General features: G+C 44.7%; 1 protein-coding gene across 2 annotated transcripts in view; it reads left to right on the top strand.

Annotated features, from left to right (window-relative positions):
- The window catches only part of LOC101942707 (purine nucleoside phosphorylase LACC1-like), a 59,775-nt gene that overhangs the window by 41,906 nt on the left and 4,546 nt on the right, over positions 1–13,323 (top strand). Inside the window, exons 1-5 of one of the 2 annotated variants that reach the window (XM_065581209.1) lie at positions 4,469–4,581; positions 6,393–7,017; positions 8,394–8,575; positions 11,222–11,387; positions 12,688–12,913. In XM_065581209.1, the coding sequence (XP_065437281.1) occupies positions 6,444–7,017; positions 8,394–8,575; positions 11,222–11,387; positions 12,688–12,913 (1,148 nt within the window). In that variant the 5' untranslated portion in view covers positions 4,469–4,581; positions 6,393–6,443. Of the gene's footprint in view, positions 1–4,468; positions 4,582–6,392; positions 7,018–8,393; positions 8,576–11,221; positions 11,388–12,687; positions 12,914–13,323 lie in introns of those variants that run through there. The other variant, XM_065581208.1, reaches the window with a different exon arrangement.

A 13,323-nucleotide genomic window follows, 5' to 3' on the forward strand; every position in this document is an offset into this window, starting at 1 on the left:
AGTTGGCTCTGTGTAATGAGGGATTTGGATGTGCTGGACTGCTCAAAATCTGTTGGTTTTGACTTCCATCTTGTTCTAAATTTAAAAAAAATAAACTCCTTAAAACCATTTATTTTAAAAATAAACCGTAATTGTGTAACATATTAAGCAACTTACCAAAATTTAAAACTTCTAGTGCAGAATCTGGTATGTCAAGAAAAAAGGCCTGGTCCTATTTAAATATATATAGATAGATAGATTAGATATAAACTTTTAACTAAGCACAACACAGGTTTAAAACAAGGGTAACACACACCATAGTAATTTTTCTTACCATGTCATTGCTTTCCATGTCGCCAAAAGTTTTGTATCAGTGGCATTTCTTTAACAGCCTTGTCCAGTTTTCTGTCCCTATTTATAGGTTTAAACCTGTTAAAAAAGGGTTTGGGGGCCCCTAAAATTTAGAACCAGGGTGTGTAAGGGTCATTTAAAAAAATAGGTAGCAGGGGGGAGAATGGGACACCATGTAGCTACATCCTTTAGCTTCTTTAAACTTTAATGGTTAAAAATTTTTTATTTTTTATAGTAAGTGTGATTAAACAGTTAATAAAAAGACACTGTAAATGGTAACATGCCCATTAACTTATCTGTAACCAAATGTCTTTAAAAGCTACATTCTGTGTTCTTTAATTTAATTTATTTAATTGTTTATAGGATGTGTTGGCCAGCATTTGTGACAGGGTTCTGTTTGTTTAAATAAAAGCAAAGCAGGCGGCCTCTAAAAAAAAAGGCAAAAATCCTAGACTACATACCTTAGCTTTAAGGGTTAAAAAGTTTTTATTTTATATAGTAAGCGTATTTACAGTTAAAGTTACTGCTCTTTTTAGTACAAGTCTTTGGTATCATTTTGTTTTAAAAGCAGGCCTTGGGCTTTCTTATTTTTGATTACAAAGGCTTTTTTTTTCACATTGTTCTTACTAACCATGTTAGTCTAAAACTTTTTTGTCACTTTTATAATTAGGATTTTGTGTTTTTAAACCCTAAACTGTTTTTGCAGGCTTACATTTTATTAAAACACTTATGCCAAGAGGGTTAAATGAAGACATGTGCCTTCAAATAGCCTGTTTTTTAAAGGGGGATCTTTTTTTTTTATCAAATCACTACCTTTAAAACTAAAAACTTTTTCTTAGTTAGGTTTAAACCCTGGGGTGCTTTTTTATTAAAACACCCCTGTCAGTAAAGGAATATGTCTTTAGGTGGAGCTTTTCTTTTAAAGTGTTTATTTAATAAGTTAAAAAAAGGGAATTTTAGGCATTACTTTACAAATAAACACCTTTTTAAATGGTTTATAGTGTGTGCTGGTTAGCATTTGTGACAGGGTTTTCTTTGTTTACATAAGAGCAAAGCAGGCGGCCTCTAAAAAAGGGGGGGGGGCGAAAATCCTAGGCTACATAACTTAGCTTTAAGGGTCAAAATTTTTTTATTTTATATAGTAAGCTTATTTACAGTTAAAGTTACTGTTCTTTTTAGTACAAGTTTTTGGTATCATTTTGTTTTAAAAGCAGGCCTATGGCCTTCTTTTTTTGGTCACAGAGGCTGTTTTTGCTAACAGCTGCAAAAGCCTGCTGTTTTCACACTGTGCTTACTAAAAAATAACCACATTAGCCTAAAACCTAAAAAAACTTTTATAAACAGGTTTTTAAACCTAAACTGGTTTTGCAAATTTACATTTTATTTAGGGTTACCATATCTCATAAATAAAAAAAGAGGACCCTCCACGGGCCCTGGCCCCGCCCATTTCCCCACCCCATAGCCCCGCCCCAACTCCGCCCCTTCCCCACCTTAACTCCGCCCCCTCCTCCCTCCCACTCCCAGCCAGGGGGAAAGGGCTGCCCCAGTGCTACCAGCTTCACGGTTTCCCGGGCAGCCCCCAGACCCTGCGCCCCCGGCCGGCGCTTCCCCAGCGCAGCTGGAGCCCGGGAGGGGAAGCGCCCAGCCGGGGGCGCAGGGTCTGGAGGCTGCCCAGCAAACCGTGAAGCCGGTAGCGCTCGGGCTTTGGGCAGCCCCTATGCCTCCGGACCCTGCGCCCCCAGCTGGGCATTTCCCCTCCGGGGCTCCGGCGGCTCTGCGTAACTTACACTGTATAAGTTACACAGAGCCGAAGAGGAGCAGAGCCCCCGCAGCTGGAGGCTTTGCTCCTCTTTGGCTCTGTGTAACTGACACTGTGTCAGTTACACAGAGCCGCAGCCGCTGGAGGCTCTGTTTAAGAGCCAGGCTGCCCCAGCGCTACCGGCTTCGGGCAGCCCCGTGCCTCCGGACCCTGCGCCCCCAGCCGGGCACTTCCCCTCCCGGGCTCCGGCGGCGCAGGGTCTGGAGGCAGGGGGGGCTGCCCGAAGCCGGTAGCGTTCGGGCAGCCCGGCTCTTAAACAGAGCCGAAGAGTCGGGGAGGAGCAGAGCCGCCATTTTCCCGGACATGTTCGGCTTTTTGGCAATTCCCCCCGGATGGGGGTTTGACTGCCGAAAAGCCGGACATGTCCGGGAAAAAGAGGACGTATGGTAACCCTATTTTATTAAAACACTTATGCACATGGGGCTAAATAAAGAAGTGTTTATTCCTTTACAAGACTTTCACCTCTTTTTGTTAACAAGTGAAAAAAACAAGCTTCTCTCTAAGTCAGTGGTTAACAAAATAAAAAAATATAGAAACTGTCTGTTACTAAAACCTGGGGTTCTAAACCTGGGGTAATTCTGCTTGCTTTCTTTTATTAAAACACCCCTGTAAATAAAGGGCTGTGTCTTTTCAAGTCAATATGCAAAGCTTTATTCCATTACAAAACTTAACTATCTTGTGTTTGTTAAAAAGCAGTCTTCTTTCTAATCACAGCTATCAGCTGCAAAGCCTGTTGTTTTATATTGGGCTTACTAAAAAAAAAAAAGTAACCAGTGCTAGCCTAAAACCTAAAAAAAAAATGTTTTTAAATTGTTTGTTACTAAAAGCTCATGGTTTTAAGTTTTATTAAAACTCCTTTGTAAAAAAAAAACTAGGTTTGTTTCTTTAGATAAAAATAAGGCAGTTAAAAGGTACGGGAGGGAGGAGGGGGGAAAGACAAAGGAGTTGGCTCTTGTTTAAAATCTTGGGCCTATAGAATTGGTTCAGAAAAATAAATTTTATAACACGGTTGTAAAACAACCTCTGATTGGCCCAATCCAAAGGCTATGATAACCAGCCTGAAAGTTTCTGAGCTGTGCCAGTTGCCTCATGTAGTAAGAGGAGGCCCTGAGACATAAACCCTTGCATCAGAGGCCTGGTATGAGGCCTAAGGCCTGAACTAAAGTAATGGTCAAGACTTTGCTAACATAAAGCAAAGTTAAGCTGTGAACCAGAGGCAGGCCCTGCTCACAGAAGCTGGCAAGGAAAGGGCTGATGCTGCAAAAAGAGACATACCTAAAAGGTACTGGACACCAGATATCAGACCATTCGCATACTTGTACATTCCACACACAAGGAACAAGCTGACCCATCCCAATGACAGGGCCAAAAGGGTAATATGATGGATAGAGTTGTTTTGTTCAAACCAACATGTACAAGTTGAGAGGTGGCACCTTACTACATAAAGGGGTTGTACCTTGCTGCGTAGAGGGGTTGCACCTCAATACGTCAGGAGTGATGTGTAACTTGTTTGTATCTGTGTATAGGAATGCATCCCTGAGTGGATATCTTTGTCCAGCCTCGGGGGCAGTCCCGCCACTGACTGAGCTGAGTCCATTGTCAGGGAGCACATAAGTACTGGCTGGCCGCACCTTAGCAGCACCTTGGACTTCGTTTGCCAGGGAAAGCTGGAGACTGTGTTTCTCTTCGACAATAAACCTGGCCGACCTGCCTTCGTACTGTGGGGAAAAAGAACTGGGTGGCCTTTATGGCAGCCAAAGTAACACTGAAGGCCCAAATTCAGGCCCTCTGACAGAAGCTGACTATACAGACGGTCTTTACATAGAACAGTACAGGCCAGGGCCTGAACAAAACTAAGCTGTACAGGCCCCTGCCAAATACGGTCATGGGCTATGACCAGAGGAGGGAGTGGGGAGGGAGCCACGCAAAAGGCTTTAGCAACATAATAACTGCTTGTTTATGAAAAACATGATAGCTGCTTGTTTATGAGAACATGATAAACCGCTAGTTTATGAAACATAATAACCGCCTATATGAAGGTCAGCTTCCCCTGTAGTTCCAGCCAACTGCCAAACCAGCCAATCATATATCATCTTTGGGCGTCCAGTAATAAACCCCTATGTCCTTAACTGTAAAAACCCCAGAAAAAACAATATGAGCATGGAAACCTGTCAAAAAATGCATGGTGATGAAAGCTATCGAGGCATGTACTACTCTTACTAAACAGGTTTTGCCTTAGTTTTTAATATTGTTTAATGCTTATTTATTTACTTTTTTTATTATGTGCTTACTAAATTTTCTTTTTAATCCTGTTTTTATAGCTTTTAATGTAAGGTAAAGAGCCCCTCTAAATCTTGGGACTACAGGATCGGTTCAACAAGTACATTCAGTGACCTAACTGTAAAACTGCCGAGGACACCGGCCAAACCCAGGTACATTATGAGGGGGAGTCCAGAAGTAGCCCGGGGGAAGCCGACCCTGGCCTGCCCGCAGCAGGGCCAGAACCAATGTCAATGTGTTGCGGTCAGGATCCTCACTGACACAGCAGCGAGTCTTCTGCCACTGATAGGGCCTCGGGCTGGAACACAGTGGAACGGGTGGCAGTCTCCCCCTCACACCAGATGCTAAGAAGCCTGAGCTCCTGACTGTTCGTTTGCTGCCCCACCCTGACCTAGGGCCTGGGCTCACATTGAACTATTGGCTCAGAATTGGGGCCAGACCTTGACCCGGCCTGGATCAATCAGAGCGCCATCCACAGCCACCAGCTGCTCATATGCCCTACTAAGGGTAGGGTCCCCCCTTTGATCCCGGCAGAAGTCAGTGTCGACCCTGGGGTCATCATCAGACATTGGCAGGGGGTCCTTGGGCGCTTCTTCCTGTCTAATAGGGTCCGGTTCTTCTGCCTCCTTGGCGGGATCCCCGCGGCAGTCCCCCTCCAATGCTGGGGTGATGTCGGGGCTTTCCTCAGAGTTTGAACAAAGGACTCCAGGGATCTCTGGCCAATCCCATCCCAGGATCATGGGGTAGGTGAGTCGTGGGGCCAAGCCAACCACCATCATCCGCGTGACCCCCATCCACGGTTAGTCGGACGTCGCTATGGATGCACTGCAACTGGACGGTTCCCAGGCGGGGGTCCACCTGGAGGCCTAGGCTTTGGCGGACTAGGATCTGGCCACAGCGAGAGTCAACCAGGGCCCGCGTCAGGCATTCCCCGATAACTATGGGCATGGTGACCTTGGTGGCCTGCGGCGGCCGGGCACAGTTTTCCCCTGTGCAAATGTGCCCAAAGCTGCAATCCATCTCTGGGCAGTCCTGTTGCAAGTGTCCATGTTTCCCACAGGAGAAGCAGGGCCCGAGTTCTGGTCATCCGGGCAGGGCTGAGCCTCCCCCTGGCCCCTGGGGGGACTTTGCAGGACCCGGCCACTCCTGGTCTCCGAGCCCACGTGAGTGGGTCCCTCGGGACGTCTATAATGGGGCTCCGGACTCCGCGGAGGATTTCGCAGTTCGACCCGGGCGCTCGCCTTCCTCTCAAGGTTAGGGCACTTGAGCCCTGAAGGGTGGCCCCGAGTAGCCGGTCCAACCGGGGCTTCTGCCGCAAGGAAGTCTCCCATGAGGGTGACGGCGGTGGCTACCGTTGGAGGGGCAGCTCCTCCTTGGGGTAGCTGGCGAGGGGTATGCGCGGCTGGCCCGGCCAGTCCTCGGGTCAGCCGCGGCCTACCGGCATTCCCCACCCCAGAGCTAGGCCACAGGCATCTGGCCTCTCCGGCGGCTGGCTTTCAAGTGAGCTTTGCAGTGGGGCTTTTCCACTTTCTGTCCTGCGCCGTGACAGATGGGGGGCAGGCGGAGAACCCAAGCCCTACCCCACGACGGGATGGTATGGATGAACTGTTCCAGGATGACTTACTCAGTTTTCTCCTCAGGGTTCCACCTGTTGGGCTGCAGCCACCACTTCCAGAGGTCTCTCAGCTCCTGGGCCACCAACCAGGGTCAGGTGCCCAGGGTGTAGGACAGACTCCAGAACCGCTGCTGGAAGGTTTCTGGGCTGATGTCTAAGGCATCTAGAATCGCCGCCTTTACCCGGGCATAGTTTTAGTTTCCTTTTGCTCTGAATACTGGATGCAATGGAAAATATATTTGAAATTACATTACTTTTCAGTATGTTAATTACTCTAACCACTAAACAACAAATAATAAGTTGTAACTTTGCTTATTTAGACTAACAATGTTCTCTTTTTCTTTGAAGGCATTTTATTCAATATCTGGTACCTTTAGGACTCCTTAAATCGACTGGAAGATGGCAGAAGCAGTATTGATTGATCTGTTCAGTCTACAAATGAACTCACAAAATAATGGCATTCAGAAGTTATTATGTAGCACACTAGAAAGGATTGAAAAAGGTTTCTCTGCCAGTGCTCCATTTGTTTACATAATGTGCTACCAAACTCCAGGAAGTGAAAGGAGCAGTGAACAAGATTCGTTACTTAAGGTAATCAGCAGTTTTCAGACTCTAAAGAAAGGAATTGAGGTTGTGTGCAAGACAAGTACAGCTGCTGCCTTGTACACCATTAAACAAAAACTAGATGAAAAGGATTTAAGCATCATTAAAATCATTTTACCAGTACAAAGGAAAGCCTTAATGGAAGTGTTTATAGACCACCTATTCACTGCTGTTTACCAGTTTCAGTTTGAGGATTTTGGGATGGATTGTGAAGGAAACAACCTCCAACAAATAGCTGAACCTCAGAGAGACATACAAACACTTCCTGCCCATGAGATGGAACTCATCAGGAGTGAGATTCAGACATACTTGGAAAGTCTGCCAGACCTGAAAGGGAAGCTTACCATTCTAAAATCTTCCTTGATCCCAGGTAAACTGGAAAACAGATTTTATGGATTTTTTAAACCTGTTTCATTCAGTTTTCAGTTTACAGATTCTTCTACTTCAGGGGTTAGCAACATTAAGGCCCAGGGGTGAATTTTTCACCCCCAAAATATCTCTCTGCTGCTGTGATATCCCTATAGCCAGCCAGGGGAGAAGTCCCCAGTGCAGACATCAGATAAGATAGCCATAGATTGTCCTATGCAGCCCGCCCTTGTAAGTCCAGGCAGAGAGGGTATAGAAGGGGCCTAAAGGGGTAGGCCTTTAGCACTCTGGGGCTTCTGAGTGGCACTCCTGAATAACTTAGATCAGTCCCAATGGATGCAGTCCAAAATTGGGAAGGAGCAAATGTGGCTTAAAGAATGGCACAACATAGGGTAAGATTTTATGTGTTCGGTGTTAGTGCTGATGCAGAAAACAGAAACACCATATCAGCTGATGGGGTCAGCACACACACACACTTTATAATTCTCCTTAGCTATCTAGGTCACAGATACAAGCATGGTCTTCACCTAAAACTTAGGCCGACTTAGCTATATCACTCACGGGTACAAAAAATTCACTCTTGTGGGGGAAGTAAGTAAGCCAACCTAAGCCCTGATATTGGCACTGCTAGGTTGATGGAAGAATGCGTCTGTTGATCTAGCTAGCACCTCTTGAGGGGGTGGATTAACTACAACGATGGAAAAACTCCTAGTGTCACCATAGCACATCTGCAGCACCATAGATGTGTCGCTGTAGCGTCTGTAGTGGAGACACACCCACAGTCCAGTGGAATAGATAGGAGTGGAAATTTGGGTGGGCCCCAAGTTTCTGGTGGACAGGCAATGACAGACTGTGCTAGCTCAGTTTCTCCCCGAACGCTACGCCCTCTTCCTAGCCCTGATGTCCCCAGACATAGGACTTCACCTGGCAAGCTGGGCACGTGCATGGAGCGGCTCAGAAAATGGCCAGGCAGAGCTGCCAGAGCATAGCTTTCTGAAGGGCGGGCACATAGCTCCATCCTGGATTTCAGGTGCCCGAGTGATGCTCTGGGTTGCTGTGGCAGCACTATACCCCTGCTCAGATTTGGGTGGACCTGGATGCTAAGTGTGTGGGCCGTGGCCATGCCCCTGCCACATCCTGTGGTGCAGATTGTCATCACATATGTCCATCTAAGTCCTGAATTGGGTGAAGCAATCATGGAATGGATTTTTATTACAGCACAAGGAGAAGTGAGCATGGGATCCTTGTTTTTAAATGTCATCATTAAATAAGCATCAGCCATCCAACAATCTGACTTGCTGATACCAATTCCATTTGGCAGAATCTGGTATAATTTTCAGGTTTCTCATTTGTTTCAAACAAATTCTCTCTCTTCACCAGGTCACATCTTCCTACACGGGTTCACCACAAGGACAGGTGGGATCTCTTATATACCAACGCTCAGCTCCTTAAACCTCTTCAGCAGTGCTAAGCGGAGAGATCCAAAGGCTGTGGTTAAAGAAAACCTACGCAGGTTAGCTAATACTGCAGGTTTTGACCCAGAGACATTTCACCGTGTGAAGGTATGTTTTCAGATAGCAGTGCACTCCTATACTAACTAATCAGAGCTTGCTATGCGTAGCAGTGAATGTTTTTTTTTAACTATGCATTAGTCTTCTCTTTCCTAGCAAGAGATTATAAGTGGTAGGACAACTTTTTAAGACAGTTATTGTGGCAGTTAATCGTGATGAAACTGTCATCAGAGCTGTCAACACACTTGATACTATATAGAGAGGAAGAACAGGAGGACTTGTGGCACCTTAGAGACTAACAAATTTATTAGAGCATAAGCTTTCGTGGACTACAGCCCACTTCTTCGGATGCATATAGAATGGAACATATATTGAGGAGATATATATACACATATACAGAGAGCATAAACAGGTGGGAGTTGTCTTACCACCTCTGAGAGGCCAATTAATTAAGAGAAAAAAAACTTTTGAAGTGATAATCAAGCTAGCCGAGTACAGACAGACAGTTAGATAACAAGTGTGAGAGATTCAATGTTTGTAATGGCTCAACCATTCCCAGTCCTTATTCAAACCGGAGTTGATTGTGTCTAGTTTGCATATCAATTCTAGCTCAGCAGTTTCTCGTTGGAGTCTGTTTTTGAAGTTTTTCTGTTGTAATATAGCCACCCGCAGGTCTGTCACTGAATGACCAGACAGGTTAAAGTGTTCTCCCACTGGTTTTTGAGTATTTTGATTCCTGATGTCAGATTTGTGTCCATTAATTCTTTTGCGTAGAGACTGTCCGGTTTGGCCAATGTACATGGCAGAGGGGCATTGCTGGCACATGATGGCATATATCACATTGGTAGATGTGCAGGTGAACGAGCCCCTGATGGTATGGCTGATGTGATTAGGTCCTATGATGATGTCACTGGAATAGATATGTGGACAGAGTTGACATCGGGGTTTGTTACAAGGATAGGTTCCTGGGTTAGTGGTTTTGTTCAGTGATGTGTGGTTGCTGGTGAGTATTTGCTTTAGGTTGGGGGGTTGTCTGTAAGCGAGGACAGGTCTGTCTCCCAAGATCTGTGAGAGTAAAGGATCATCTTTCAGGATAGGTTGTAGATCTCTGATGATGCGCTGGAGAGGTTTTAGTTGGGGGCTGAAGGTGACAGCTAGTGGTGTTCTGTTATTTTCTTTGTTGGGCCTGTCTTGTAGGAGGTGACTTCTGGGTACTCGTCTGGCTCTGTCAATTTGTTTTTTCACTTCAGCAGGTGGGTATTGTAGTTTTAAGAATGCTTGATAGAGATCTTGTAGGTGCTTGTCTCTATCCGAGGGATTGGAGCAAATGCGGTTATATCTTAGAGCTTGGCTGTAGACAATGGATCGTGTGGTGTGTCCTGGATGGAAGCTGGAGGCATGTAGGTAAGTGTAGCGGTCAGTAGGTTTCCGGTATAGCGTGGTATTTATGTGACCATCGCTTATTAGCACAGTAGTGTCCAGGAAATGGACCGCTTGTGTGGATTGATCTAGGCTGAGGTTGATGGTGGGATGGAAATTATTGAAATCATGGTGAAATTCCTCAAGGGCTTCTTTTCCATGGGTCCAGATGATGAAGATGTCATCAATGTAGCGCAAGTAGAGTAGGGGCGTTAGGGGACGAGAGCTAAGGAAGCGTTGTTCTAAGTCAGCCATAAAAATGTTGGCATATTGTGGGGCCATGCGGGTACCCATAGCAGTGCCGCTGACTTGAAGGTATATATTGTCCCCAAATGTGAAATAGTTGTGGGTGAGGACAAAATCACAAAGTTCAGCCACCAGGTTAGCTGTGACATTATCAGGGATACTGTTCCTGATAGCTTGTAGTCCATCTTTGTGTGGAATATTGGTGTAGAGGGCTTCTACGTCCATAGTGGCCAGGATGGTGTTTTCTGGAAGATCACCGATGGATTGCAGTTTCCTCAGGAAGTCAGTGGTGTCTCGAAGATAGCTGGGAGTGCTGGTAGCGTAGGGTCTGAGGAGAGAGTCTACATAACCAGACAAGCCTGATGTTAGGGTGCCAATGCCTGAGATGATGGGGCGTCCAGGATATCCAGGTTTATGGATCTTGGGTAGCAAATAGAATACCCCTGGTCGGGGTTCTAGGCATGTGTCTGTACAGATTTGTTCCTGTGCTTTGTCAGGGAGTTTTTTTAGCAGATGGTGTAGTTTCTTTAGGTAATCCTCAGTGGGATCAGAGGATAATGGCCTGTAGAATGTGGTGTTAGAGAGCTGTCTAGCAGCCTCCTGGTCATATTCCAATTTATTCATGATGACGACAGCACCTCCTTTGTCAGCCTTTTTGACAAATATATAGAGAGGAAGATTCAGTCCCTCTCCCAAGAAGTTTGTTCTAATAGACCATACAGTTCAGTGACATAATACCATATATGACCAGATAAAGATCCAAAATCAAATATGCAGATATCTTTTTATTTAAAAAATTCATTTCTTTCTCAGACAGATGGGGTTGCACACCAGAGGTGTGTTTTAAGAAGGGATCTGAAGGCAAAGACAGTGGTTGTTTGTTGAACAAGAAGAGGGATGGAGTACTAAACATAAGGGTTGGCCTGAAGAGGGTGTGAACAAGAGAGCTTGAGAAAGGGCATTCAGCAAAGTATGACTTAATTTTTTTTTCACTGCCTCATAACTGTGCTTCATCTGTCTTTGTATTGACAGGTCAATCATGCCAGTGATGTTTGGATTATGGGAAAGCCCCAGCCTGACAGCTATGATGCAATAATAACGAATCAGAAAGATGTTACAATAGCAGCTCCCAGCGCTGACTGCATACCTGTGCTTTTTGCTGATCCTGTCAAAAAAGCCTGTGGAGCTGCTCATTCTGGTAAGAGCATCTAGTATTCAGTTCACATAATCAAAGAAATATAATACTAGGAGAGTACTGGGTATGGATCCCTTGAATAGTAAACGGGATTAATAATCAAGTAGTAAGGTTGGGTTTAGTGAGAGCCAGTGAGTGAAGGATTCCAGGATGAATCCCTTAACTCTTCCTTTCTAGGCTTCCTAATATAGTTCTTTTTCAAAGATGTAGAACTCTTCTGAAAAGCATGTAATAGTTAGCTGGATTCCAGTCAAACACAACACAACTTTACCTGTTTCTAACAAGGTTTGTGTTTGTGAATTGCCCAGTTTTTGGTGTGAGCATCAAACATTTCAATCAGATTATGCCGGAGGTCCGTGGATCTAACAGCTCTGAGGAGGCCCATCAGAGTGGAGCTTCCCTCTGCAGGCTTTATACATACAGGAAGGATGTATGTGTGTAGGGAGCTACACCATGTGTGCGTGTGTTATGCGTGGGGGAAGTGAGTGGTGATGGGAACTAAGCAAATTGACAATTTTAAGCACATGGACAATTTTAAGAGGTTGAAGTTTCATATCTCGAAATGTTAAGTGTTCAAAGTTTAATGTGGATAAGAGTTTGTGCATGCTCTGTCCCTTTCTATGTTCCTCTTTCAGTTACCTGCTCCCTCCTTCTCTGACCTCCAAGCTGCTCCACCCTGTCCATTCTCTGCCAGTCTCCTGTGCCCTCTCCATGCACCCCCTCCATCTGTTTCACCCTCCCATTCCAAGACCAAGTAGCATGTCACCCAATCCCCTCTCTCCAATCCACATGCTTTGTATACTACCATGTCCCTGACCAGTCACATATTCTCTCCCCCATTTTTTTCATAGAAAATGTTATTTCCCTTCTCTTTAAATAATATTTTTCCACAGTGCTGTCATGTGAGATTGTAAAGAAACTTTTACAGTATTTAACCCATGAGATATTTCAGCACAGAGAGAACAGTGAGGTGTAATTGAATGGTATAAAATCAGGGATGGCAGCAAGGCATTCCTGAGTTCTAAGCCCACTTGTAATATTGACTTCCTCTGCCCTTGGGCAATTAAAGGTTCCATTCTTCTTCAGTTTCCCCATCTCTAAAATGGTAATACGGCTACTTCATAAGAATTCTCTGAGGACTGTTAATGTTTGCTAAAAGCTAATTATTCCTCCATGTATTGGGCTTGTAGATCCTTAATAATAATAATAATAATAATAATAATAATAATAATAATTAATTTTCTGTAACCATTCAATTTAAAAATAAACTTGCAGGATTTTTTCCCCTTATGTTTTTTCCTAGGATGGAAAGGCACTTTGTTAGGAGTTGCTATGGCTACAGTAAATGCTATGATAACCGAATATGGCTGTAATGTTAAGGATATACTTGTGGTGCTGGGCCCATCTGTTGGACCGTGCTGTTTTACACTTCCTCAGGAATCAGCAAAGGAATTTTACAATCTTGATCCAAAATGTGTCAGACAGTTTGAATCTCCAACTCCCTATGTTGATATTAGAAGGGCAACACGGTAAGTCTGATGTGTGTTTTTCTATGCTATAGTTTGTTGTGCTAAGCAGCCTAGGGATGAGGACATAAGACTGAATCAGAAGAAATTTAGGTTCTAGTCCCAGTTATAGTCACTGATATGGAGTGTGATCCTGCTGGGTAGGAGTTGACGTCCCTCAGAATTTCATGGGAGCATTGCAGTATCAAGCCCTTAATGAATGAACCTAGGGATGATATTTGCTCACCTTGTGTACCGCTCAATCCCACTTGAAAAACTGGGTGGGATGGACACAAAAAATATCCCCACTGCCTCCAAGAACACCATATACTGAACTTTGCTTTCCTGGATAACAACATTACAAGCAAAGTTTTGTTATGCTTTGCATGTGTTGCCAAAGTATGGAGTTTCCTCTAATAGCAAGTCAGGATAGA

This window comes from Chrysemys picta, chromosome 1 (genome assembly GCF_011386835.1).
Source record: "Chrysemys picta bellii isolate R12L10 chromosome 1, ASM1138683v2, whole genome shotgun sequence".
NCBI lineage: Eukaryota > Metazoa > Chordata > Testudines > Emydidae > Chrysemys > Chrysemys picta.